General features: G+C 35.1%; 2 protein-coding genes, 1 long non-coding RNA gene and 1 pseudogene across 12 annotated transcripts; 1 reads left to right on the forward strand and 3 right to left on the reverse strand.

Annotated features, from left to right (window-relative positions):
• Window positions 1-65: 65 nt before the first annotated feature.
• On the reverse strand, window positions 66-8,767 carry LOC113695652 (uncharacterized). 10 transcript variants are annotated; one of them, XM_027214780.2, is made up of 16 exons: window positions 8,376-8,767; window positions 6,792-6,998; window positions 6,577-6,705; window positions 6,280-6,490; window positions 5,658-5,804; window positions 5,066-5,140; window positions 4,909-4,980; window positions 4,394-4,465; window positions 3,544-3,615; window positions 3,378-3,449; window positions 2,845-2,916; window positions 2,612-2,683; window positions 1,882-2,025; window positions 1,234-1,305; window positions 988-1,134; window positions 66-478 (listed from the first exon to the last, which is right to left on the reverse strand). In XM_027214780.2, the coding sequence occupies exons 2-16, from the start codon at window positions 6,984-6,986 to the stop codon at window positions 291-293; spliced, it is 1,740 nt and encodes a 579-aa protein (XP_027070581.1). In that variant the 5' UTR covers window positions 6,987-6,998; window positions 8,376-8,767; the 3' UTR covers window positions 66-290. The 10 variants fall into 10 exon arrangements, 9 of the variants coding, with proteins under 9 accessions (XP_027070581.1, XP_027070579.1, XP_027070577.1 ...); XM_027214778.2 differs by having other exon boundaries at window positions 6,792-7,010; XM_027214776.2 differs by having other exon boundaries at window positions 8,357-8,767.
• Window positions 8,768-12,071: 3,304 nt separating this feature from the next.
• Window positions 12,072-18,607, reverse strand: LOC113695684 (protein S-acyltransferase 24). Its single transcript, XM_027214820.2, has 14 exons — window positions 18,416-18,607; window positions 17,961-18,259; window positions 17,268-17,408; window positions 16,974-17,086; window positions 16,263-16,342; window positions 15,970-16,133; window positions 14,921-15,059; window positions 14,726-14,825; window positions 14,300-14,357; window positions 14,030-14,107; window positions 13,848-13,946; window positions 13,133-13,211; window positions 12,851-12,999; window positions 12,072-12,630 (listed from the first exon to the last, which is right to left on the reverse strand). The coding sequence occupies exons 2-14, from the start codon at window positions 18,249-18,251 to the stop codon at window positions 12,190-12,192; spliced, it is 1,932 nt and encodes a 643-aa protein (XP_027070621.1). The 5' UTR covers window positions 18,252-18,259; window positions 18,416-18,607; the 3' UTR covers window positions 12,072-12,189.
• Window positions 12,439-13,281, forward strand: LOC140009416 (uncharacterized). Its single transcript, XR_011816818.1, has 2 exons — window positions 12,439-12,576; window positions 12,827-13,281. It is a non-coding gene; the product is annotated as an uncharacterized lncRNA (long non-coding RNA).
• Window positions 18,608-21,951: 3,344 nt separating the features above from the next.
• Window positions 21,952-23,751, reverse strand: LOC113695762 (pentatricopeptide repeat-containing protein At5g27460-like; annotated as a pseudogene).
• Between the last annotated feature and the right edge of the window lie 2,652 nt (window positions 23,752-26,403).

Raw genomic sequence — 26,403 nt, forward strand, 5'->3', positions numbered from 1 at the left:
AGTGAATGAGCACGAAATGGGTCATCATTTAGTCCCAAAAGTACAGAATTTGCAAAAAAAAAAAAAAAAAAAAAAAAAAGAGTACTTCATTATTATCATCCATCCCATGGAACAACAACTGTTTAGTATTTACAACCCCCATTTATACCCACAACGTTCTTCCCTTTCTTGTTAAATCTTCAAAACAACCTCCCGACTGCTAGCTTAGCTTAGCTTAAGAGTATTTACACAGCAAATAGCAGGCAGCCAAACGGCTCGTAATACCTGACCTGACCTGACCATTTTTGTGTCTAGCACTCGGGGCGGAACCTTACGAGACTTGGGAGGAACTTGGACTGAAGCTTTCTGATTCCTGATCCGGTCACATTGCAGAAGTCCAAATACAATGAACTCAAATTCTTCAGAGGCTTCAGATACTCCAGACCCTCATTCGTGATGCGTGAATACGACACATTCAGACATACCAGCGCAACCAGCCCTGCATGCATTTTTCAGCAATGACTATTTCAAAATCTTCAGTACTTGTTCAATGGGAATTTGCCTACATAGTGCTTCTTCTTTTTTTTTTTTTTCGAAATCGAAAGAAATAGCACTATTGAAGATTTTACCAGCCTTCCCTAAATAAACCAACAAGTCATCAATCTAAGAAGTCATCCACTCCTCAGGTGGCCTTTTCTTCTTTAATTTTATGGAGTCGTCGATTTCCAATCAGCTCTAATTTATTTCATTCTATTTTTTAAGCTCAGAAGTCTGACATTAGTGCAACACCAATATTTTATAATTCCAAAAAAAAAAAAAGAACTATCAACATCAGGATAAATAACCCAATTAAATTAAATACAGCAGAGAGAAATTAAAAAAAAAATACCCAAGAGGTATTGGACTAGACATACTCTTTTTAGTTACACAAAAAGCTTCAACCTCTCGCAAAGTTAAACCAGCATAAGCATATCTCTCATGCCCAAAGCGGCATTAGAGCAGACATACCAGAGATAAACTTCAAAGCTGTATCAGTAAGGTCGAGATTTTGTGACAGGTTCAAAATCATCAGGGAGGTAAGATATTTGATATTCTTCACTCCAGCATCCGTCAACTTTCCACCACATAAGTCGAGAGATTGTAGGTTTTTGAAATCTAATTTAAGATTAAAAAAAAAAGGAACAGATGGTCAATCAAACAATAGCTAGCAGTCAATAATGAAGCTAGGTCAGAGGAATGAGAAAAGGGAGTTACATGACAAGCAGTTTACTCCAGAGTCTGAAATATGAGCTCCAAACAGATCCAAGTGGGTCACTTCAGTCAAACCTGCACTAGGAAGTATTATTCATTTAAGTCACCACAAAATACATCAGTGAAGCTATAGAATATTCTTCAGGTCATACAACCAGGTTGGACAATATTAACCAGACAATTAGGAAAATCCACAAGCGGAAAATGTGATTATTAACAGAAAAAAAAGGTAAGCAATCTAGATAGTACTTAACCTCCACTCTACTTTCCTGATAAACTACCAATAGTTATAGTACTTTGAATTGAGCTATGTTGCCACCTCCGCTCTGGGACGAGAGACAAGCAAGAAAAAAGGACAGAAATAATTTTTCTTCCAAAAATGGTTCTAAAAGAAAGAAATACATGTTGCCTCAGTTTAGGAAATCCAATTACATATGCCATCATCATAACATCATTAGATTATAAAAAAAAAAAAGAAAAAAAAGATCAACAACCAAAAAGAGAAGTATTAAGCGACCACGATGCAGATGAGCAATTAGGAACTAACATTAACAGCATCAAACCTCGTCCAAAAGGAAAACAGATATAATGGCACTTGTGACAGACAATGTGAAGATGAAAATCCACACACGTAATCCATTTCATCATTACCTGTAAGCATTTCCAGACCATGGTCAGTAATTTGGGGAGCGTCCAAATTCAGTGATTTGAGATTTGTCAACTGGGATAACTTTTCCAACCCACCATCAGTTACTGATGTAAATGCCAGATTGATTTCCTCCAAGTTGGTCAGACCTTAGATGTCAGATAGACTCGAGTCAATATATTCTCCAAATATAACACATACAGAAGGTAACAGAAATAATACCAGGTCTATTATAAGTTGCAAAATCCACATTATAGCTTATCCATTAAAACACAAAAGTTGCAGACAATCCCAACATTTTGCAGTAAAAAAGTTGAGATTAGAATCAACTTAATCATTTCCAAATTACAATAATCAAAATAATCCAAGCTCTATTTTCCATTTTGTGGCAGTATAACCTAATGATGTTACGATTGACAGGCACGAAAAACAATAAACAGAATTTATTTTTAAATATTTCTCGCTACATTTAGCTTCCCTGTGCGCGCAAATCATTGCACTAACCAAAATAAAAAATTTCAGCAATCATTCACGAAGTCTATATCAACAGACACAAAATAAATTCTTGAAACAATACAACTAAAAGAGTCATATGCATGAGAGAGCAGCAATTGTGCTTCCCATTTAAAGATATGAGAGGGCATTCAAAACATAGCTCTGCTAAAAAAAGAGTTCTAAATTACTCATCAAGCACCTCGGAAAGTACCACACAGCGGTGTAAGAAGAACATCCTACCAGATAGATGGCGAAGCCCTTCACTACCAACTTCAGTATCTGACAGGTGAAGCTTTCTTAAACCTTGTAGCCCTGAAATATTCAAATACAGTCTCATTTAAGTCAATAGAAATCTTCACTTCAATATTTACTCATGAAGACATGAGTTACCAACTTTAACCGGTCAGACAAAAGAATGTTTGTTTTACTCGTTAAAAACACCTACTTGTCATTAAATATAAACAAGTAACTACCAACTAAGTTAGCAAGTCCGCCATCACCAACACGTGTGGAATCCAGATTTAGACTTTCCAATCTTGTTAGACCTAAAAAAAGACAAATAACAAAGTGAAAATTTCTGATTATCCATGAAACAACAGCAAAATATATCACATTTGCATGTGCCTGTAAGGATATTTGGATGACACACCATACAAAGGAAACATTTTGGTTTTAGATTCAGAGAAGTGCAATACTTGGCATAACATTCAAAAGATTTATTTAGTTTATATAGCTTGAAGTATTTAACTCTGAAATAGAATCAACCTTTGTAGAATTCAAAGAAATCTTATATATTATCCAAATCCTTAATTAGCCAGATGGATCAATGAACTAGGTATGTCATGGAACATGTTCCACTGCAGATCCATCAATTGGGTAAAAGCAACAAATATACATTCGTGATATGTGAAAACAAAATAATGCTATTACATAGATTCAAATGAATGTTTTGCTAGATCTATAGATATTAGAAGGTGAAATTGTACAAGGAAGGCAAGGAAATAACCTTTCAGATGCACTAGACATGCATCTGTAACATCATTGAACCCCAAATTCAACACCTTCAAATGTCTGAATGCTGCAGGATCGACAATAAAACTCTAAGCTCAAGGGAAAAAATAATCTTGCATTTTGAAGACAGTCACATGAAGTGCATAACCTTAAAAAATCACCTGAAATTAAGTCAAATCCATCATCAGAAAGAGAACACCTATTCAGATCCAAATGCTGCAGCGAAATAAGAGCTGACAAAAAGATAATAAACAATAAGAATAAAAGGCCACTAGTATAAAAGTGAACGGAAGTCGTAAAACCAACAAGGAAAAACTGCTTGGTGATTAGGTCTAAGGACAACTAGTTGCATCCAAATCTACTACTAAAATCGGAGAGGGTGTTCTATGTCCCAACTCATTGACCTCCCACGTCATAGTGGAGAAACCTAACCTAGTGTTAAGGTTCACTCCTAAAGTAGTGAAATACGCACTATATATGTTGCGTAAAGTCAATAGCCCTATGAAATAAGTCTGAAGCATGAGATAGGACCATCAAAGTAAGGAACATAAATAGTTTAATCCCCATTCAGACGTAGGCAATGGAAATCCTCATTGCAGCTCTAAATGCAATGACTAAGGTATGAAAGTGAATCACAGAAATCCTACTCCAATACAAATAAGGCAGTTGCATTGATATAAACAACTTAATGTTCTCCTACATAAGATAGATTTTTGCTTATTTCTTTTTGCGTCATTAATCACTAGAAGTAGAATATTTGCAAAAACACCCAGCAATATAGATTTGGTGTATAACTTGCAAATTAATTACCCAGTGGACCACTTGCAACAGATTTCTGATAACTGCCATAGAATATTCCCAAGATCAAAACATGCAATTTCTTCATTCAACATCGTTGACTTGAGTTTATCAAATAAATGCAGTACAATTCAATATAAATCTCCAAATCCAACTGTTGTTTCCCTTGATCTAATACATCTACAGGATCAGGAAAAATATAGAGGAAGAAACCTGAAATTGGATCCAAACATGATGCAGTAACATTGCATCCTTCCACAGTGAGTGAGATGAGATTGCTTAAACCTGTCACAGCATGTGGTGTCATTAGGAGACCATGCTTGATCTAATTAATAAATGAAAATTAGATGTAATTACTAACAAAACACACAAATTCAACAATATATAGAAACTTTATTTTAACAAATTGGATAACTGAAAGGAACCAATAACCTGTGATAGCTTAGTGAGCAAGTTTAACTTTATCGCGGTATTGATTACAGATTGAAAAAAGAGAGAAAGACATGAGAACCTCTAGAAATATTTCAAGTTCTACATTAGCACAGGTATTTTTGGGTGCAAATACAATTCTTTTAAAGTTAAATTTCTTCCAATCTCTCAATAGAGGATCCTGTCAAAATGTTACTCTCAGACTAAGCCAGTTTAGTAGAATGTGATTTACAGAAATACAGTAGATAGTCATTCATCGTTACTAAAAAAGAAATGACATAGGAAATACTCAGCCGTACCTTCCAAATATGAAACTCCAATGTTCGTAATGTTAACAGATGAAATCTGTAATTCCTTCAAATTTATAAGCCCTGAAGCATGAAAATTTGAAGATCAACAAATTCCACCAAAAGTTGAGCACTTGCAACGCAAAGCAGACGGTGCTCCCAAAAATACCTGCAAGAGACTCCATGTCGGAATCTGTAATGCATTTACAACACCTGATCTTAAGAGACTTCAGCTTTGTCAGACCTGTAAGAAGAAGACTTCTATGCTGAGATCAAAGCAAGCAATAAACTAACAATCCCTTTGACAGAATCAGCACTTAATAAAATTAGCATAAGAACTAAAACCAGTGACTGAACTTGTACCAGTGCAAGAAACCGCCTATCAAAGACTTGTTTTGTGGTTCAAAAGTCCTTTTTTCTTTTTCCTATGAGGGTCTCTCATATTCTTCTAGTCCAAAACTTGACAACACTTTGTTCAACACGGAAAAACATGGATACCATACCCAACTCAAGGAGTATAAATGCCAATTACACAACAATATCATGGTCTACCAGAGGATTTGCCAAGTACAGATTTTAGCATACTTCGGTTATTATACACTCTGTGTGTGTGTGTCTCACAGAGAGAGAGAGAGAGAGAGAGAGAGAGAGAGAGAGATGGATAGTTGGAAGGGAGAGGGATGACAAGAGTGTAAAAGGTTTCAATAGATATGGCAGGAGTCTTTTTTCATGAATGCTAGATACTTAGAAAGAAAGCTAACCTTTTAGATGCACAAGTCCACCATGAATCCTAGGGCACCTATCAAAATCCAACTTTTCCAAATTAAACAGGCTGGATAAAGCCTGCATTCCTTCACGGGTAAGGGCATTGCTTTTGATAAAACCCAAATATGCCAAGTTTGAAAGACCTGAAGCAAGATACCTTAAACTTCAGAATTTTCAACAAATTCATTTGACATGTATTTACCAGCAAAATATAACAAAAAAAATACACTAGGACAATTTGCAGTTGGTGAATGACAATCAGAAATTTTGTCACCCTCAATTTTATGTGATGTGATTGTTTATGCATCATACTCCATTTTTTAAGCCTAAATATGCATATATATGAATAGACATGTAGATACATCTGTAGCAGCAATGTATATACACTGCATATAATGCACAAAGCACTTGCATATACATTTACTAGCCAACGCAACTCGAATTCTCTATGAGATCTTGTAGTTAGCAGGTCATGGAAGATCAAGCATTCCATATTTCCTAGTAATAGTGAAACAACATAAAACCTCCTCAGTACACACACTCACTTAGAGAAATCAATTATGACCGCTATCAGCAAGAGCCGACATATAAAACAGTATGTTAGAATGCAAAACTTACAACCATCAAGTTGCTTTAGGCCATGTTCAGAGACATTATCAAAACGATCAAACAATAGTGCTTGGAGGTTTGAGCAATTCTTAAGCTGAGCCAAGCCTACATCTGTAAGACCAGAACTTGAAAGCTGAATGGTAAGTAAAGACGATCCTTGTGAAGTAATGACATCCATCCAACTGTCTCTCACTCCTGGATAATCTGCCAGGCATATATCCTGTCACCATCAGACAGAACAATGAGACAATCAGGCTGTAAAATGATTAAGCAGGATTAAAAGGAAAACCTCCGCCTATCAATCACCTGCAGAGCACAGTCTCTGAAAGCTTTAATAGAACAATCTGAAAGAGCGTGGCAGGACGCCAGATCATTAAATATCAACTGGCTTATATCTCTTGGCAGCATATAGAATGAAGTATATTTGTGAATTTCCTGTGGAATTTCAAAAGGCCAAGAATTGAATGAGAAAAACGACCACCATTTTTAAATAACAGGGAAGCAATTAAAGAAACAAGCACCTGGCGTATCTTGTAAATGCAAAGTTCCATGAGCGATGGACAGCTACCTCCTTGTGGGGGGCAACCAGAATTTGAGTGAACCGAGGCCCTTCGCTCTTTCGAATATCCACATTTGAAGTACATGCCGGAAATGCCTCTATGGAGTCCATATCCATCAGCACTATAATCTCTCTTCAAAGAACAAGCGCCTCCCATCAGAAAATTTTCCTGGAAGAACAGCTTGAGATCAGAAAGAGAGAGAGAGAGAGAGAGAGAGAGAGAGAGAGAGAGAGAGAGGGAGGGAGGGAGATTAGAAAAGTTAGTTACTAATCAGAACACCATATTATCAGCACCTCAAAATGAAGCTACTCTCCGACAATATCACTGATAAAAGTAATCCAATAGCACTCAGCTTAAAAAAAAGTTATTTTGCCCGTCTTTGTCAACTAAAGCCTGATAAAGAAAAAGGAAAAATTGAAAAGACCTCCAACTTATTCTCCTAGTTCTGTTTTTGATCTGGCTAACAATAATTTACTTTTGATCAATCGTACTTGCCAAATTTGGCACCTTTTTCAAACTATTATAAGGTGAAACAGAATATCTTTCTCAGTCAACCTCATAAAAACTTCTCCTCAATTCGGTTTGTCTGCGAGGAAAGAGCGATGACACTCAAACACAGCACAGCCAGCCAGGCAAGAAAATGGAAGACAAGCCAAATAAGAACACTGTCTTGTGAAAATTTTTAACCATAAAAAAGACCACCATCATGATGCTATATCCAATCCAGGAAAGAAAAGCAAAACTTTAAAAATGCGCATGCAAATGGATTAACAAAAATAAAAAACATATACGCAAGTCATTGTTGCTGAAAACATCAATTTTTACAACAGCACTAAACTAAAACGGAAGAACTACTCATCTTTCCCCTTTCATTCACCACCTACAAACTATCGAAGGAATCTTATCCCCCTCATCTTAATCCATGACTTGGGATTTAGCAAGATATCTTGTCTGACCATAAAGATCGGTCCATCGGCTAAAGAAGGATCACGTATACGCGTCCAACGTCGGTACGTATAACGAGGACACATTTTAGACACAAACGAACCAATGAACGAGTCATTGGTAGTCCAACAAAAAAATAATGACCACCATAAATGAGCCATGGTTTCCCATCCTGCTCAACTTTCTCATCACGTTTACGTCAGAACCACCCACCGCGAAGTACACCAGAAAAAAAAACCATTCCTTCAACAGTTTTATTAAGGACTAAATCCAAACGTATGGAGTACCTGTGACCACCTATCGTTTCCGGAAAAAAAAAAAAAAAAAGAGTACCTGTGACATATAACGAAGAAAAGAACACACTTGGGACAGCTAAGCTGGCAACAAAGATTCCAATTTTAAAGCATACCCTTTACAAAAACAACCGGGGATTAAAATTAAAAAAAAAAAAAAAAACCAATTCGCACAAGAAGCACTCAGGAAACAAAATGATCAAGATACGAAATGAAGCAACAATTGCATGTTGATTTCATTCACGTGGAAACAGAGGCGTGCCATGATATGATACTACAGACTCGGACCTTAGATAGGTTGAGACACCTGAAAAGAGCAGAATCTCGGAGGGATTAATTTTAATTCCTGTATCGCCGAAAGAAGGAATATGAATCAAGAGTGCGTTATTGAAGTTGGGATGTTAACTGAGTGAGATGAAACTGTCTGCGTATGAGAAAAAGCGACGGAGGAATTGAGGGAAAGGGAGTTGAACCAGAAGGCAAGAAGATCGCGGGGGTTATTAAGAGCGCAGAGGCATCGGAACGGTGGTGGGGCCTAGCCATGAGATGCAGATAACGTGGCTCAATTTGATGTTCGGAGCGTGGCATTTGAATGATGAAAACCCCAGTTCAGATAAGAAAGGGAGGAAGTTATTGGTTTCTTTCGGGAGGGCAGAGGGCAGAGGGCAGAGGGGAGGACACTGGAGGGGAAAGGTGAGGCGACCTGCATTATGATTATGGGGAATTCTTTACTTTATTAGTAATTAAAAAAAAAAAGGTGGTCATAATTGTCAAAATTACCGCTTCAGGAGTATTAGTGGATGTGCTACAGCGGAATTTTATCTGCGGGTGGTGACGGGACGTTCTTTTTGTTTTTTTGGTAACAAATTGCCAAATACTGGGTGCGTCTGGATAGAGATTAGCTGTAGATTTGTTTGGATAGAGTATGATTTAAAATATTATTTAGAATAATTAATGTAACACTTTTTATGATGTGATGTATATAATATAAAAAAATATATTTATGATGCAAGCGAAATATTATTTGAAAAAATGAGATATCCAAACAAATCCAGTATTTGGTAGTGGATTATTAAGGAACAATTATTGTAGAACTCCCTCTCTCTTTTTTTTCTTCTTTTTTTGTAATTTGATTGTAAGTGAAATAAAAAAATCTTAAAAATACATAAAGCTGGATAGAAAACGTATATTTATGATGCAACAAAAAATAATATTTAAAAAATAATTGTTTCCCCATTGTATCGAGTTACTGTACATCTATCTATAATTATAATAAGGGATAATTTCAAAAACCTCCTCTGAGATTTTTAACAATTTCGCTAGTCTTCCCTAAAATTTATAAAATTACATAAACTTCCTCTAAATTTAAGATTTTTGTATCAAAATTAGTCCAATTAGAAACAAATAATATAAAAAAAATACTTTAAGGAGAGAGATGAAATTTTTATTCCATAAATACCTCTTATGCATATATATAAGTTCTATTAGCAAATGAATAAAAATAATTAAAGTTAGAAACAATTAATACACACATTTCACTATTCAAAAGTTCATATTTAATAAATCAGACAATACAAATAAGCAATAGAACTACACTAATGATCACAAGATTCAATAAAATAGCTTTGTCATCTCTTTTAACATGATATTTGCTATAATTCTTGTGATTTTGAACAGAAAAAATTTGTAAATTTTGCCTTTGTTTTCCCTCATTTCTCCTTTACTAATATCTAACGATTAAGTAATTCGAGTACTAATTAACTATTAGTAATTAATTAATTGAAATAACTGTTTGGAAATTCTGTTAATAATGAACGATGACTTGTAATTATAAAATAAAATCAATTGATATACCTAATGACACTATTTTGTGATTGATAGAATTTGACAATAATTAGAAATGAGTTGTACATAATGTGAGAGAAGGGCTTTGGTAGAAGAGAAAGATAAAAATCAAAAGAAAGTTGTTCCTGAAGATTTTTTTTTTCAAAAAATTTTAAATCTATAGCAGTTGTAACGTAATTCCGTGGAAATAAAGGAGAAATGAGGAAAAAAAAATGCAAATTTTGAAAAAAATTTTATTCAAAATCATACGAATCATAGTAAATATCATGTTAAAAGAGATGACTAATTTATTTTGCTAAATCTTGTAATCATTGGTGTAGTTTTATTATTTATTTATATTGTCTAATTTATTAAATATAAAATTTTTGAGTGGTAAAATGTGTGTATTAATTATTTTAATTTTTAATTATTTTTATTCTTTTAGTAATACACACATATATGCATACACGCATATAAAGAGGTATTTATGAAATAAAAGTATTATCTCTTTTTTTAAAGTATTTTTTTAATGTTACTTTTTCTAATTAGATTAATTTTGTTATCAAAACTTTTTAATTTCAGAGGAGATTTGTGTAATTTTGTAAACTTCAAGGGAGGTTGGTGAATTTGTCAGAAACCTCAGGGACGTTTCTAAAATTATCCCTAAAAATAATAAACAAACAAGGATAGATGGATAATGATAACAATGTTTTGGGGGGTTGCGGATGAAGGTGGGAGGATGAGCAAATTTGAGCTATAACATAAACTGTCGTTTTGTTAACTGTTGTGGCCGGATCGGTTCCTCAGCGGAAGAGAAGAGGAGGAGCAGCAAAATCCAAAAGCACACTTTGTTGTAAAAAAAAAAAAGCGGTGCAGCATTTGGCAGTGCGTCAGGAAATTCGTTGAACATTGACGAGGCGAGGCAAAAGCTTCAAGCTTGGACGAAAAGAAGGAAGGATTTTTTTTTTTTTTTTTTTTGGGGGTTTAATTGTTTTTAGCTTTACTTCTTCTTTCTGGCCGAGGGGGGAAAAAAACCGCTCAGATGAGGCACCTACGTAGCGGTCGCACTCGCATGCTGATGCCGAAAGTGGGTGGGACTTAGAATTGTATATAAATAAATATATTGATCCTTATCATTAAATTTTCGCGGGAAAAATTGATGGTCACTGATTATTCTGAGATTATCCATTTACAACAGATTCATCCATTCAGGACTACTCCGTAAAGCAGCTGAATGACAGAAACTGTTTTGGTGGTTTGTGCTTTTTTCGGTTTGTTTTCACAAATCTGCTGGCTGTGGCTGTGGCCCTGAGTGAGATGAGAGGAGGCCTCTTTCTTTCTTTCTTTCTTTACAAAATTGGATGTGTGGGGACGCTTTCACCGCCGGGCCGAGAGAGTCCAAGAATTTTCCATAGTCATCGATGGCCATATAAAGCGATCCACCCATCAGTGTCAAGTACCCATCATCAACTCCCACTAGTATTACCTATTGACATTATTATTATCATCCAACGACAGGTGAGGTGAGTGAGGTAATCATCTTTGTTTTCTTCTTTCTTATTCAATCAATTCTCTCTAAATAAACACTTCTTCTGCTTCCCCCCACTTCCGTGTGTGCCGTGCGTGTATCTTCTTCTTCTATTGGCTTCAAACACAACACCAGGAGCAGTTTTAAAATCTGACCGCCTTCCCTTCTTCACTTCTCATCCTTGGTTTCCAACTTTTTCCGGGGTAAGCACACAACTTTGCAAAAAAAATTTATTTATTTTTTTTAATTTTAAAAATGTTTCTCTCGACGAAAATCCGCATCGCCGCATTCTCCTTTTCTTTTTTAATAAGAAAGAAGGAAGATAAGGACACGGGAGCACGAGTCGGCTGGATACATTATCAAATTCCACTGTGAAGCACCTTTTTTCTCTTATCCTGTCTCGCTGACCTAAACCGCGGAGGCACAACATTTAATGTGAAAGCGAAATAACACATCATGGACATCAGACCGAACCTGATTTACGTGTAAAAAATAATAATAATAATAATAAACAAATAGCACGGAAAGAAATTTCTCGGTCATATATATATATATATATATATATCATATTACGGATATGAAGCGCGCGGGAAGAGTTCGTATCTCGCTCCCTCTTCGTCTTCCTCAGAAAAGACTACCGACAGGACGGAGTTGGACGAAGCAAAATCAATTTGAATTTTACCTATTGAGGTTACAAACCGTCGCAAGTACAAACAAGCAATTAATCTCTCAATCCACCCCCCGTTACAGCAGAGCAGAGGAGGACTAATCATGACGCTATCACAGATCTCCCACTGTTCCGACCACCTAGCCCAATTCCTAATCCTACAGGAACGCTATCAGTTTTCTGGTTGTTTTTATGATGAGTACAGAGGGAAGAATGAACATGAGACTGATGGGTGTTTGAGCTCTTATTCACGTTAACTACAACATGACCACCATTCCCGTCGGTGTTGCCATTGGTTTGATGAGAATGGCATGCCCCATTTTGAAGGTTTGACGTCCTCCCAATCTGCATCATCCCGATACCTTCCGATTCACCTGATTCCTCGTCACGCTCGATGTCTTCATTGTAACCAGTTATCAAGAAATCTGAACAGTTCCTCTTACACCCATGATCGTAACGATTCCTGAACCGCCCACCAGGCCCCCGCAGGTAGCTATACCGCATTATATTTGCTACCTCATTCGTCGTAATATTACGAGAGATCTGTGGCACCAAAAAGGAATTAAAATTCTGAATTAGTCGAGAAACAACACGATACTTCTCCGAACCAAAGGATGAACGTGTTAAAAGACTGATGAAGACCGAGCAAAAACTAAAGCCTGTTCGCTGCAGCCCTTGAGTTGTAAAATCATTTAAGTTCACAAGACAAACATTACTGAAATTTCATCTCCTCCTACAGGATCTTCTACAAACGTTGGAATACCTGAGAAGCCTGAACAGCAGTCAAGATAGCCACTCCTGAGAAGAGGAAAATGTCTGAGACAATAAATGCAAAAGCACCAACATGTTCGTTTGCAGCATGGCTCAACCATCCCCCAAATGAAGATGGAGCTAGTGGATCGGTCAAGACTCCTGCAGCATAAAGCACGTTCGATATATAGCATTGTAGAAGAACAGGCAAATCATAACGAGATAATAAGCAGGAAAAAAATGCGTGATATGAGGAAGAGAACGAGACATGCATAAAAGGTAAAAAATGGCTTACTTGTAAGAGCAACACCACCAGTTATCACCATGGCCAAGGCTTCCACAACAAGAAATAAGAAGAAATCCCATTTGTTTTTCTGAATGAGATCAGAGCCAGCATAAATCAGATGTACGTTTTATTTAAAACAAGCTGTAGATTCAGAGCCACATACATTTGCAAAAGGAACAGCACATCTACTAAACATTTACACGAGACAATCATATACCCCACATTTATTGACCAAACCAGCTAAGAAATTACCTGTCTTAGTAATTATTACAACCACCACCACCACCAAAAAAAAAAAAGGCTTGTATTTGGTGGTTTCCATTTCTCCTACATTGAAACCCATAACGTGCACAACTCTACGCAGGTAGGTAACTCCTACATTTACAAGTCAGGTAATACAGAAATTTTCAAGGTCCTCAAGAATCATCAAACTTCTAGGTGTACCAGATCTATGTTTTGCAAGCACACTGCAAATAACGGTTCTGGATATAGCTCTATGCTTTCTCAACTGCAGCAACTTTAACCAATCTTGGACCAGCAGGATAAAAAAAGACCTTATCATTATCTTAAGCTGCCAATGCAACAGTAGCCTAAAACTATTGCCACCACCATGCTCTTTTTTCCTCAAACACTTGGCTTGCTTATGCTACGTGTAATGAGTGATGAAGTATCAAAACAGATATGAATTCATAGGATATAAATGCAAAAGGTTAAAAAAACCAACCTTGCCAATGCAATTAGACACCCAAGGGCAATGATGGTCAAATTGTTCAACACACCGATCACACGTGGAACAGTGCTTTGCACGAAGAGGCCTAACAATCTGATATGAGATGACCAAATTAGGTTAAAAACAACAAATATAAAACTAAAGTCCAAATGAGAAGAGTGAGAAATAGATAGCACCTTGCAGGTAGAGCAAAGCTGAGCCCAGTTCCCAGCAAGTAGTGCAGGATGATTTATTTCCATCTTCAGCAAGGGTTCCTAACAGAAAATTACAAATGAAATACTGATAAGATTTCAAGAATATCTCTCAAATGAAATGCAAGTTACATGCATCTAGTCAGAGAGCAAGATTTAACATGAAGGAAGCATTAGTTCGTACAACTTAAGGCCATACATTATTAAGGTTGTAATAGAGAACCAAGAGGAAGAAAAGGGGTTGGGGCAACTTACATCATCTCTTGTATTCTGGGAATCATGCATATTCACCTTAATATAACCTGGATCTTTGCTGCAATAAAAAAAGCCCCACGCTTTTAAGCCTATTGCAAGTAAAAGCATTTCTGAAGCTAGTCCTAGTGCTCAACTAAATCAACAAATGACAAAATGGAAATCTTGAAATGGGCAGTTTCAATGTTGGTGGGCCTAATAATTCACCACATCGGCTCAACCAAAGAGATGATCAATGGAAAAGAACAGTGTTGATAACAAGAGTCCTACAGCTTTGGAAAGATTAAGAACTTCAAGATTTTGTAATAGTTTTGACAATTATAAGAACCACCTTTAAGTATCACAACTACTTATCCAGCAGCAAGTCTACAGAAGCATATGAAAGATTGTATTTTAGGTCGCCAACTATATAAAGAAAAAAGGGAGTACCTGCTGCATCTGTAAAACAAAACTAATCCAGAAGTTGCTAGGAAAACACCCAGCCATGCGAGAAGAGCGAAGCCAGCTGTCAATTTTGGCAGATTTGGAGCTGCACTCAAGCGAATGTAATACAGCATATTAGAGGCAATATAACGTGCACAGGTAAGGCCCAAATGAAAAACCAACAACTAGTAGGAAAGGTACCCATGATTACTGAATGAGTGTAGGTCACAAGAAGCGAAAATATTGTGCACCAAAGAACAGGAGCAAGCCCCAATTTTGATAGTTTCCCAAGGCGGCTGTTTCCATCACAACGTTTGTCAAGCAGCTTTCTGGCATTACCCTGCAAAACACAAGCTTTATACTTCAGAAACATGGATGCGAAAAGCTCTGTCAGAAGCCAATAATGTTCAAAGAACTACTGCTCATGTACTGCAAAATGATAGTGGGCTTCGACCTAGGAATCAAAAAGATAAAAAGATAAGCACAACTCTATTGGAAGTTCACCATGTGGAAAGCCTGCATTACCAGGTTTCTGAAACAATCACCACTCACTGATCCGTTGTGAAATTTTGCATTTTCCAAGGCATATCCACATGAAGTTCAAATGACTCACATATAAATGTAGGGATACTTCTGGGAATAGTGATATTTGTGCCAACTTAAGGAAAGAAGATATCATGGTCGTCATGACTATGTGATCCAAAAAGACTTCTAGAAGGCTGAGACAATGTCCAGGCAAATGATTCTCACAATCTGAAACATGCATATTCCCATGCTACTGACAAAAAATAGATCTAAAGCAAAAGGAAGCTTCTGTAAAAAAAGAATCCACAGGGCAAAATATCACATCATCAGTGTCCATAGTAATCAAAGATTTCGTTGCTATTCAGACTTGTAGATTTGCACCAAGTTGGCCAAAATATAGTGTGTTGCTAATCTTGCCATGACTAGACTGAGATCAACTAAGGGACACTAAAAAACCAACACAATGCTTTTGAACAAGACAAGCTGACAACCTAAACAGGTGGATTAACTGCGGACAACGGTAGCAATTAACCAATTTAATTGCCATAAATCGTCAATACCGAATAATATTCTGGAGAGTTGTTTGCAAAAAATTTTAAAAAATTAAAAAATTAAATAAAAACTTGAAGTCTAATTTTCTGGAGCACAAAATACGAAGAACAACAAATAGTAGAGTATGTTGATGTAAGTTTGACATCACATGTAATAGTTTATTAGATACCTACAAGGAAAAATGCAACTTGTCTGTGATTCTTATCAGACGCAAGTTGTGCTGGTGTAAAGCCAGTATTATCTGTCAACATGAGATCTTCCTTCTTGCCAGCCTGTACCAACACTGTGCATGCTTCTAAGTTACCTCTGATAGCAGCCCAATGTAGAGGAGTACAGCCTAAAAATGGAAGCATTATGAGAGATCAATTTAAATTTAAGCAGTATATTCTCACTTGTTAGTACTTTTCAAACTCATAGTTCATGTCTACAGCAAAGGAAAAAAGGAACAGAAACATTTAAAAGTTACCCTCTTTATCCTGTCTTCCTCTATATGCATCCAAAAATAGCAGAAGACGTATACAGTCTGCAAAACCCTTGTATGCAGCCCTACAATTACATTCCAAAGTGAAAATAGAGCACTCAATTCATATTATTGTTATACAGATAAACGGTAAAACTTCAAAAGCTGGCAGCATCTGCAGGCAAAAAGCAACTGATGCACTGGAGCTCTATATTCCCCTTTGCTGTTGATACCAGTATCAAAGAAGGGAAGTATTCAGCATGGGATACTGAATACATATTTAAGATTTAAAGAGATGTAAAAGACAAAACAACATTCCAACCACACACTTTAAAATGTTGGTTGAATCTGAATTAACTTCAATTTCACATGGATAGCCTAAAGATTGCATATTGATGAAATATGTCAGGCTCATAGGCATGCTGGACAGCTAGCAAGTTCTTGGCAAGTATGTGTCTGCTGAAAACACGACTAAGATCTAATAGAAAGCTAAGAAACCAATAATATCACATCAGGGATGAAGAAATCCTCAAAGTTTTCATAACATCTAAAGTTAAGGGATGACATAGTATAAGAAAGACTTGGATAATTCAACAAAAAAAAAAACAATTATGGGTGTTCAAATACCTACATGCCTAGCTGTCAACAGTGTTAAAAAAATTGCAACAAAAGCTTTTCCTCTGATTTTAGAAAATAAAAATTACATTTTTCAAGTACCAGTGCAAAGGGCTCCTTCCATCATTATCAGGGACATCAGGATCAGCATTCCACTTTGTTACAATGTAATAAAGGAAAGATGTCTGACCATATTGCGCAGCAACGTGAGTTGTCTGCAACAAAGATGGCAAGTATCCAGAATTCAATATTCAACATGAAGACAAGGTATTTGCTCAGAGACATAAGAGTACAGATCACGATTTATGACAAAACCATACAAGTCTTAAGGTATACGACTCAGTCTTCTAAACAGCAAAATGGTACATAAAGCAAAGTTTTTGAATGAAAACAAACCTGATAGCCATACATATCAGCTGCATTCACCCGAGCACCCTCTTGAAGTAAAACTTCAGCCACCTGGATAGCACCCCGAACTGCACTCCAATGGAGTGCCGTTTGTCCTGTATGATCTGCAGCATTCACGTCTCCACCACGCTGCCAGCAATGTGTCACAACAAAACTATCACTCAAACTGAGGCCATTGTTTCAACTACAGCATTTTAAAAAAATAATAATGGTAGTTTCAATGCCAGTCCATCTCATATTCAACTCAACGAAAGGAAACCATATCATATGATGCCCCTAGAAATAATTGAAATCCAAGCAACACTAGCTTTAGGATTAGTGTTTGAATACTAAGTACACCTGCATGCCTCATTTCAAGAAGAATATAGTTTGTCCTTCAAATTTTACATGCCTCATCTGATTTGTTCTTCATTTTCCATATACCACGAGATCAGAATCCCAGTTGACCGTGCAAATTTCAGTAACATTTTTACAATAAAAATTCACATATCCTCAGCACCTTCACATCTTTATTGACTCTTGAATTGACTATGTCCAACAACAATAGGCAGAAAATCAACTGCGGATTAATTGGAGTGACAAACGCGATACAATACTTGAATGATTTCGGGGAAAAAGTACTTAAGGCACCAATAGTGAGCTACGGAGTGATAAACAAGAAAACAAAAAATCAATCTTGACCTCAATAATGTATTGGGCAGCAGCAGTGCGGTTGTTGAGGGCGGCCCATTGGAGGGCGTAGTGACCGAGGGAGTCCGGCTCGGAGACAGAGCAGCCCTCGTTCTCCACCAATCTCTGCAGCTTCTCCATATCCCCATACGCCGCAGCCGTGTACACATCGTTCCTCAAGCTCTCCTCCTCTATCTCACCCCCGGTGCCTTTGGCCGTGGTGGACACGGCGGAGGTAGGCGATGATCGACCATGATCTCTGGATTCTTCGACCTCCTCCACCACCTCGATCTCCGAAGACATAATAGCAACTGCTAATGTACAATAACAACAATAATCAAACAACTCTCTTGGGGACAAATGCAGAAAGTCAATCAATCAACAAATATGTATGTATAACAAAGGAATATTTATAATATAAATGTAATAATAATAATCGGACTAGGGTTTTTCGAGGCAGGAGAGACAGAGGAGAAGATAAACTGAGGTGGTTGCTGGGGTGGGGAGGGCCGGGGGCCGGGGGTGGGTTGGTGTTGACTGGGTACGATGGTTGGCGACGTTGGAGACTAGATTTTTCTGAAGATGGGATGAAAGCCAGAACCAGAACCAGAAACCCCACTTTACTCGTTTTCTCGCTTGTAGTCGTGGGTATTCCGGGACTTTTGCTTTTATTTTATATATTTTGATTTTATTTTGTTTCTTCCAAATTCCAATAATATTTTTTGGAACAAAATATTGGTTTTGTTTCATTTTCTGATGAAGAGAGCAAGAAAAGATTTTTCATTCTAGTAAATAATAGTAGTAGTCGTCCAAAGTATTAATGCCATGTCCATTGTCGGGATGTGCACGTCCAGGGGAAGTCATAGCGGAAGGCCTCCATATTGCACTCAGTGCAGCGGCCTTCCCCCGGGCATGTATTTTTTAGGGAAATCGTTCAAAATGTGTTCACATTTTTTTTAAATATTCATTTTATGTTTTTTTATAAATTTAAATTATCAAAATTTGATTTCGATTTAAGTTTTTAATCATTTTTTAGTCTAAAATCACTACATGACTCACATACAATTATTTTTTATCTACAAAAATATTAAATCCCTTTTTTAGTAACAAAAATGAATATGAATTTGGTCAAATTCCACTTCTTTGGAGGAAAAAAATGTAGATGATTTGGGTCAGATCCAACATTTTTAAGGCAAAAATGAATATGGAACGATCATTTGTTTAACTATAAATGAGATCTAACATTTTTTCCTCTAAGAAAAATAATCATATATGGGTCATGTGATGAATTTAAGATAAAAAGTGATTGAAAATCCAGGTTGTGACCAAAATTTATTTATTTGATTTTGTAAAAAATATAAAGTTACTATTTTAAGAGTGAATGATGGTAAAAATCATTTGACGAAATGTGAATGGCATTTTGAGGAAATTTTTCCGGTTTTTTAAGCGTGAATTTGCCGGAGGAAATTCCATATCTTATGAGAATGAAGTACAAAAAATGAGAGAGGATTTGAAAGTCTGATCCCAGAATTCACAAGGTAACTATAGCCCATTTCAATTGCTAGAAGCTGCCCAATGTCTTTTTCCTTTTTTCTTTTCGATTTTCGTTGAGGAAACAAGTTTTGATGAATCAAACTACTTATTACTACTTGTCTGGTGCTAGTGCTACTTAAAATTTGTTTGGACTGCGTTTCTCTGGATAAAATCTTTTGCATTTGTCATGAATATTTCTTTTACACATTTTTCAATCATTTTTTTAAAATCTCACATACATCATATTTTTTTTTTTTCTTAGCTAATGTGATTACTCTCATCTTGTGCCCCTAAGGCATAGAATAGAAAAACCTTAATTTCAGTTAAAGGCCAATCCAAGGATGCCAGCAAAAAGTTGGATATGAGATATTATTGGTTCGGCCTTTGCGGTTAAAACAAGATTTGGGTCAACAATTTCATTACGAGCTTTTTACTGTATGACCAAATGAGACATTTTTGTTTGGACATGTAGATACAGTAGGGTTGATGTGGACTTTGGAGTGTTAAGTCAGGTAATATATGATTAAGAGAGCTTAATTTCAAAGTCTTCTTGTGTTCATTTAGGAGATATATATATATGGCACCAAAGTCACGTACTAGTTGCAAGAAAAAAAAAAAGGAACCTCAAGTCAAGTTCTTGTGTTGATAAAAAATGAGACCTTCTTCATTCATGAGGAGTGTGTAAATTAACTCGGAACATCATCTGAGCCAACCGACTATTACCAAGACTTCATCCGTGCAAATGATTGAATTTTTTTACGGATCTTTGGAGAGTTTAAAATCAAGAATCTTTGACACTACGGAGAGAAAAAAAAAAAAAAAAAAAAAAGGTCTTAGATCAGGCAATTGTATAGCCCATCATCTGTCTAAGTGGGCTATTTAGCGAAAATGAAAAATTGGACTAATCTATTCAATTTAACCTGTCTAACTTCCTACACACAAAAGAAAAGAAAAAAAAAAGTCAATAGAACTAAGGACTAATTTTTATATGGCGCTCATCGAAACATCAGAATTTTCTATTTTTGCCGGAAACATACCCATTGCATTTAAAAAGAAAAACCTAAAATTGTGATCGCTCTTAACCCCAAAACTAATTGTAGGAGTAATATATATTATAGAGAAACGTCTGCAGAGAGTCCACCAAAGTGCCTAATATGTAAGGTAGAAATCCAACACTGACCCAAAATTTTAAACTATTAGGTTTCGGTTCCTTATTTACATATTAATCACTCTTTTTTCGTCTCTCGAACCAATGTGAGACATAACATCTTTTCTTAATCATGGATCCACCCTCCTACCAAACCTATGGTGCACCTGATCTAACACCAACCAAATTCCTTAGTATTTCGATCCATCATCAAGAAGAGAATTTTCACCAGTCCAACTCCGAGAAAAATCCACTTGCTTATGAGTAACCCAGTCTTACAACTTGAAGGGTTGATACCACTTGTAAGGGAGAAATACTTAGAGAGAGCCCATCAAGGAGTCCAATATATAAGTCAGGAATCCAACTCTAATCCAAAAGTTTAAGCTATTCGGTTTCGGACCTTACTTACATATTAATCACTCTTTCTTGTATCTCGAACCAATATGAGATATAATTCTTTACTTATAAATCTAACAATATATTTGTTATAAATTAAAAAAAAATCCCCCACAGTAGACTTGAAAAAAGAAAGAAAAAGACTCAGAAAGTAGCCAAGTTCAATTGCATTAGATGAGCTACGGAAAATACTGTAGTAACTATCGTTATGGTAACTAAACAGTTTTTACTTGATATAACAGGTTATTATATTTTTAGCAACCATTTGATTACCTGTTAGACCTATCCACCTAAATAGGATAATGTCTAAAAATAAGGAAGTAAGTTTCTCGTCTAAAATAGCAAGTTAACCATAATAATTAGTAACTTTTGTATCTCAAAAGGTAAATTGCAATAAATATGAAACTTACTTTTTGAAGAGATAAATTACTATTTTATATTCCAAACATACTTTTGGAAGAGTAAGTTTAGTTCAAATAATAGTAAGTTTTTATACATAAATAGTAATTCTTACTTATAACATAGTAAATTTGATTAATGACCAAAACTTACTAATTTATGGCACGAATGTACTATTTTTCTTTAAAAACTTATACCAAACCAATACTAGGAAGTTTATTTGAAATAATAATAAAATATTTTATTAATGATTAAAACTTAGTACCTTAGTTAGTAAGTACTCGTAATATACTTGTATAATACATGATTATATGTATAATTTAAAAATTATTTGTATTTATATATTTTAAAATGCTATGAAAAATATGTTGACCATTCAAATAAACTTATAAAATAATAAAATTTTGTCGTATTATAATTTTTGAAAAGTTTAAAAGTTTGGATAATAATAACAACACATTTTCTTAGTTATATATGGAACTAGAGTATTTTTGGCTGTGCCAATGCCCAAGTATTGTGTAACAAATATTGAAATGTGTTTTTTTAATAGGAAAGAACCAAAGCTGAATATCTTCAGGTACAGTGAGCTATATGAGGATGCAAACAGAAGAAAATAATAGAACGAAAGGCAAATATTCCAACGTAGAAAGGGATCTTCTCGTTGTATCTATAGTTTTATCCATTTCATTGCTCCTTACCCATCCCTCTGTGAATATCTCCCAAGTTTTATAATTTCGACATCTACCTCTGTTCAATGAACAGATAAATAATGATTCAGCTTTCTTCATCATGCCATTCCTTATGTATGCGCCTAGAACAATGTTTGGCACCCTAATATCAAATGTCCTACACTGTGACTCCCACTCAAGAAATATATTTTCAGCTTCTTTAATATCACCAAGTTTCACCAAACATGAGAAGATGCACATGTAGTTCGCACATGTGATTCTGCCCTTTACTTCTTTGCTAGCTTTCCAGAGCCGCACAACTTCATCCTTCTTGTTCAAAGAGGTATAGATTGTTGACAAAAATACATAACCAAGGCGATTACAGCTAGATAGTTTATTTTTTGCCTCTCTTAGTGCCCAAAAAGCCTGGTTAATTGCTCCTGATTTTTGGTAAATATTTGCCAAAGTAGATAAAGAGCTCCATCCCATCACAACATTTTTGTCATGTATCATTTCTTTGTAAACCTCCTCAGCTGATCCAACACCCGACAGCTCTGCACACGCATTCATCCAAATACGATAGGACATTTCTTGGTATTCGATTTTGTTTCATTTGCACTATGACAGCGAGCACTTTCTTATGTTGAGATGTTGCTATGTAAAGCTTCATCATCTCGTTAAATGGATGAGGGTTTACAATTAGCCCCAAGCTGTTCATCTTCTGCATCAAAGCATCGGCCTTGTCAGTGGACATTTCTTTAACATAAGAGTGAAGAAGATGGAGACAGGCGACTTTCTTAGAAACAGTGTCAGGCAAAGTTTCAAAATACTCCTGCTTCCCCTACAGTATGCACTTTAATTGTCAATTCCAATCTCATTGCATGATCAGCAGAAGACATTCGAGATCTTTCTTTAGCCTCCATCCATGTGAATATATGTAAAAGAAAAAAAAAACCAAACAACATTGCTTCCTGCATCGAATTTCTAACATAAACCCCACAATAGGGTAAAAGAGAAATATGCATAGCCTGTCTCTTGCACTTGTACTCTCACATTAACATGAAAACCAGAGTAAATGTGTAACATCAGTGCTACTATAACCACAAAAAATCACCTCTCAAATAAGTTTTTTTAGAGAAACTGCCACAGATTTTGTAATGTTTAATTGGGTGTAATAGTATTCATAGAACAGATTATGCATCACTTACTGTATTCAGAATATGTGAATGCATAAAATAGCAAACATGTTGTGGTTTTAAGACTTGAGAGTTTTGTGAAACCTGGAACGCTGCATTTAGAAATAGGTTTGAGGAATTAATATTCTACACCTTTAAGGCAGCTACAACAAATCCTAGAAGCTTAATATTAGGATTATCTATTTTAAATTTGGTTTCTTCTATCGGTTGCCTAACTTTTGTGCATAATAGCTTCAACATGAGGTAAAACCTTAATATGTAAGACTCATTCTAATGCTTTTTCATAAGCCTGGAACTTAAGGTTACACTTCAGATTGAGAATTTAACTTGTTTTAGCTTGGTTATCTCTATTCAGTAAGTAGTAACAACCATTCCTTGGTAATTAGTTGTACTATATTATTAATAGAAAAAGAAAAGTCAAGAAACTGAAGGACTGAAGAGAGAGACGTAAAATTTAAGCAACTACTTACTGCAAATGTGTGGATGCTAAATCAGAGGTTTCTCTGCACCAATTGTTTCAAACTGCAATTAACCCCCTGAAGAAATTTAACAACCAAAATAAAAAGTAGACAGATTATCCAGTCTCTTTAATATTGGTAGGGCCAAAAATTAGACAAAGAAAAGGAGTAGTTACCTTTAGCACGAAAGGTTGCAGAGAAGAAGGTAGAAGAAGTATGAAGTTTTTTTGACTGGTATTTCTATTCCTAATATGAGGGCACACACTTTACTTCATTCTTGATATTTTGCTAATTGATCAACAATAAGGAAAGCAAAACGATATACCTATATCCCTAACAATGGTATTAGCCATGATGAAGAGAGTGGATACAGATGCAAACTTGATAAGTTGTCAGAGATTTTTCTTTTGACTCTTGATAATTTACCAACCGGGAAATGAAAATGAATACAAAAGGACAAACCACAATCCCATAGTTGGGATATGATAAAGAGTACAGAAGTAAAAAAAATTTTTTTTGGATAGATAGCCATAATTTAGGATAAAAATCATTAAATTGTTGACCGAGTGCTGGAGGAATTCAAGCGGTACTTTTCTTAGTCTGAACCAGAAAGAAAATGTTCTTGGTCTGAACCAAAAAGAAAATGAGGGGGAAACAAAAGAACGGAAAACAGAGAAAAAGAGAGGAAGCAAGAGGAAAACAATGGTTAGGGAATAAAAATGAATAGAAGAGGACAAACCACAAAATCCGATGAGCAGTCGTAATTTGGTGAAAACAATCTTCAAATTGTTGACCAAATGTTGGAGGAATTCAATTGGCACTTTTCTTTGTCTATAAACCAGGAGAAAGTAAGGGGAAAGAGAGAGAAAGCATGAGATTGTTGACCAAGTGGGTGGAAGAGTTGAATTCATGCTTTTCTTTGTTTATTTTGGAAGAGCACCCAGCAGGTAGACAACCCATTTTTGGCCATTGTCTCTAGAAGCTGTTCAGCTGCTTGTCTGCTGCTCTTTTTCCACCGAAGAGAAGAGGAGTAGTGGAAGAAACGGGAAACAATGAAAAGGACAGGAGGATAATTTGATCCAACATGTCGGAAATAACCCTTAACAGTGATCTACTGTTTTGAGGTGATGTTATGTCTGGTAGGACAAAGTTGTAATTAGATGGTAAAAGACGTATGACCCTTAACAGTAGTTCACTGTTCAGCCTAAAAGTTAAAATTTGAAGGGTATTTTTGGCAAAAGAGATCTACTACAATTGGCTTCCTCTCCAAAAGCAACCACGTGGATCAACGTGGGAGAAGATTTTTTATATATATGTAAGATATCACTTATCTATGTAATTTCTATAATTTAAAACCTATTAATATAATAAAATGATAAAGCTTTAATATGTTTATTGTCTGGGACACAAGAAATAATAAGAATTAAACTTGTATTAATATAGACCTAACAAAATGAGAGAAATAGTGTAACAATTAATACAATAACAAAATTAGTATAATCTGAAATTTTTTTTCTCTAGAGATTGTTCACGAATATAAAATCCAACCACTAACAAAAATCACATGCATATATAATCTATTGTATAATTTAAATTAAATTTAGTTCATATACAAAATGATCCTAAAATAATTAGCACACTACAATACCATATTATTTTAACAACAACAAAAAATTATTTTGCCAAAAGTCTCCAATATCCATGATATATGTATGAGAGATATTTTACCATATTTTTATCTCTTTTTTCCCCATATTTGTATCTCATGTCTAATCATTGATGTTAATTTGACGAAGAATATTTTTTATAATAAAATCATTTTGAATTTAATTAACAAGTTCAGATTTTTTTTAAAAAAAGTGAAATATTTTGGGAACTTATTTTTTATTTTCCCAAAATTAAAAGATTTCTATTTTTTACCAATTGTTGCCATTAACATTTCATTTTCTAGACTAATTTTTATCAATGTAAAATTTGTTTAGTTAACAATAATTAAAGTTATGTTGGTCCGAGAATTGGCATGCTATTGTTGTTATTTTACATGTAAATATATAACCTAAGTAATAAAAATAAATAATAGCTACTTAAAAAAAAAGAAATAGGTGCTCAATTGATTGCATTCAAACTACGAATTCTGTTAGTGCATAATTGCTAAATTATATTTTTATTTATAAGAAATCAATATGCATCATATATTGACTAGGACTAAATTACTGATTGCTTAACAAATCATATCTAAACACATGATGTGATATATATTGCATTTGGTCACCTTTATACGCATACCATTTTCCTTTTTTTCTATTTATATTTTAAAGGTGCAAAATTCTCTTGATTATATTAGTGAAAATGCATAAAATCTTTTACAAAATTATTTCAATTTATTTACAAAATATTAGTACTTTTAGGAGAGGCAATGCATTGTAGGAATGGTTTACTAATTTTTTAGTAAACATAACTACTACATTAAAAAGTTAAAAAAAACTTGATTTTATTATGCTTTAATTAGGAGTGCTTTTGAAGAGAAGAATTAGGAAATTAATTTCTTTGATTCAAGAATTTTTAGAAATTGTAATTATCAAAAGAAAAAAGAATTTTTAGAGATTGTAACTCTCTTATTATTTGATTTAATAAATTTGATATTTGTGCAAGTTTTCA

Source organism: Coffea arabica, chromosome 6e, assembly GCF_036785885.1.
Source record: "Coffea arabica cultivar ET-39 chromosome 6e, Coffea Arabica ET-39 HiFi, whole genome shotgun sequence".
In the NCBI taxonomy this organism is placed as follows: domain Eukaryota; kingdom Viridiplantae; phylum Streptophyta; class Magnoliopsida; order Gentianales; family Rubiaceae; genus Coffea; species Coffea arabica.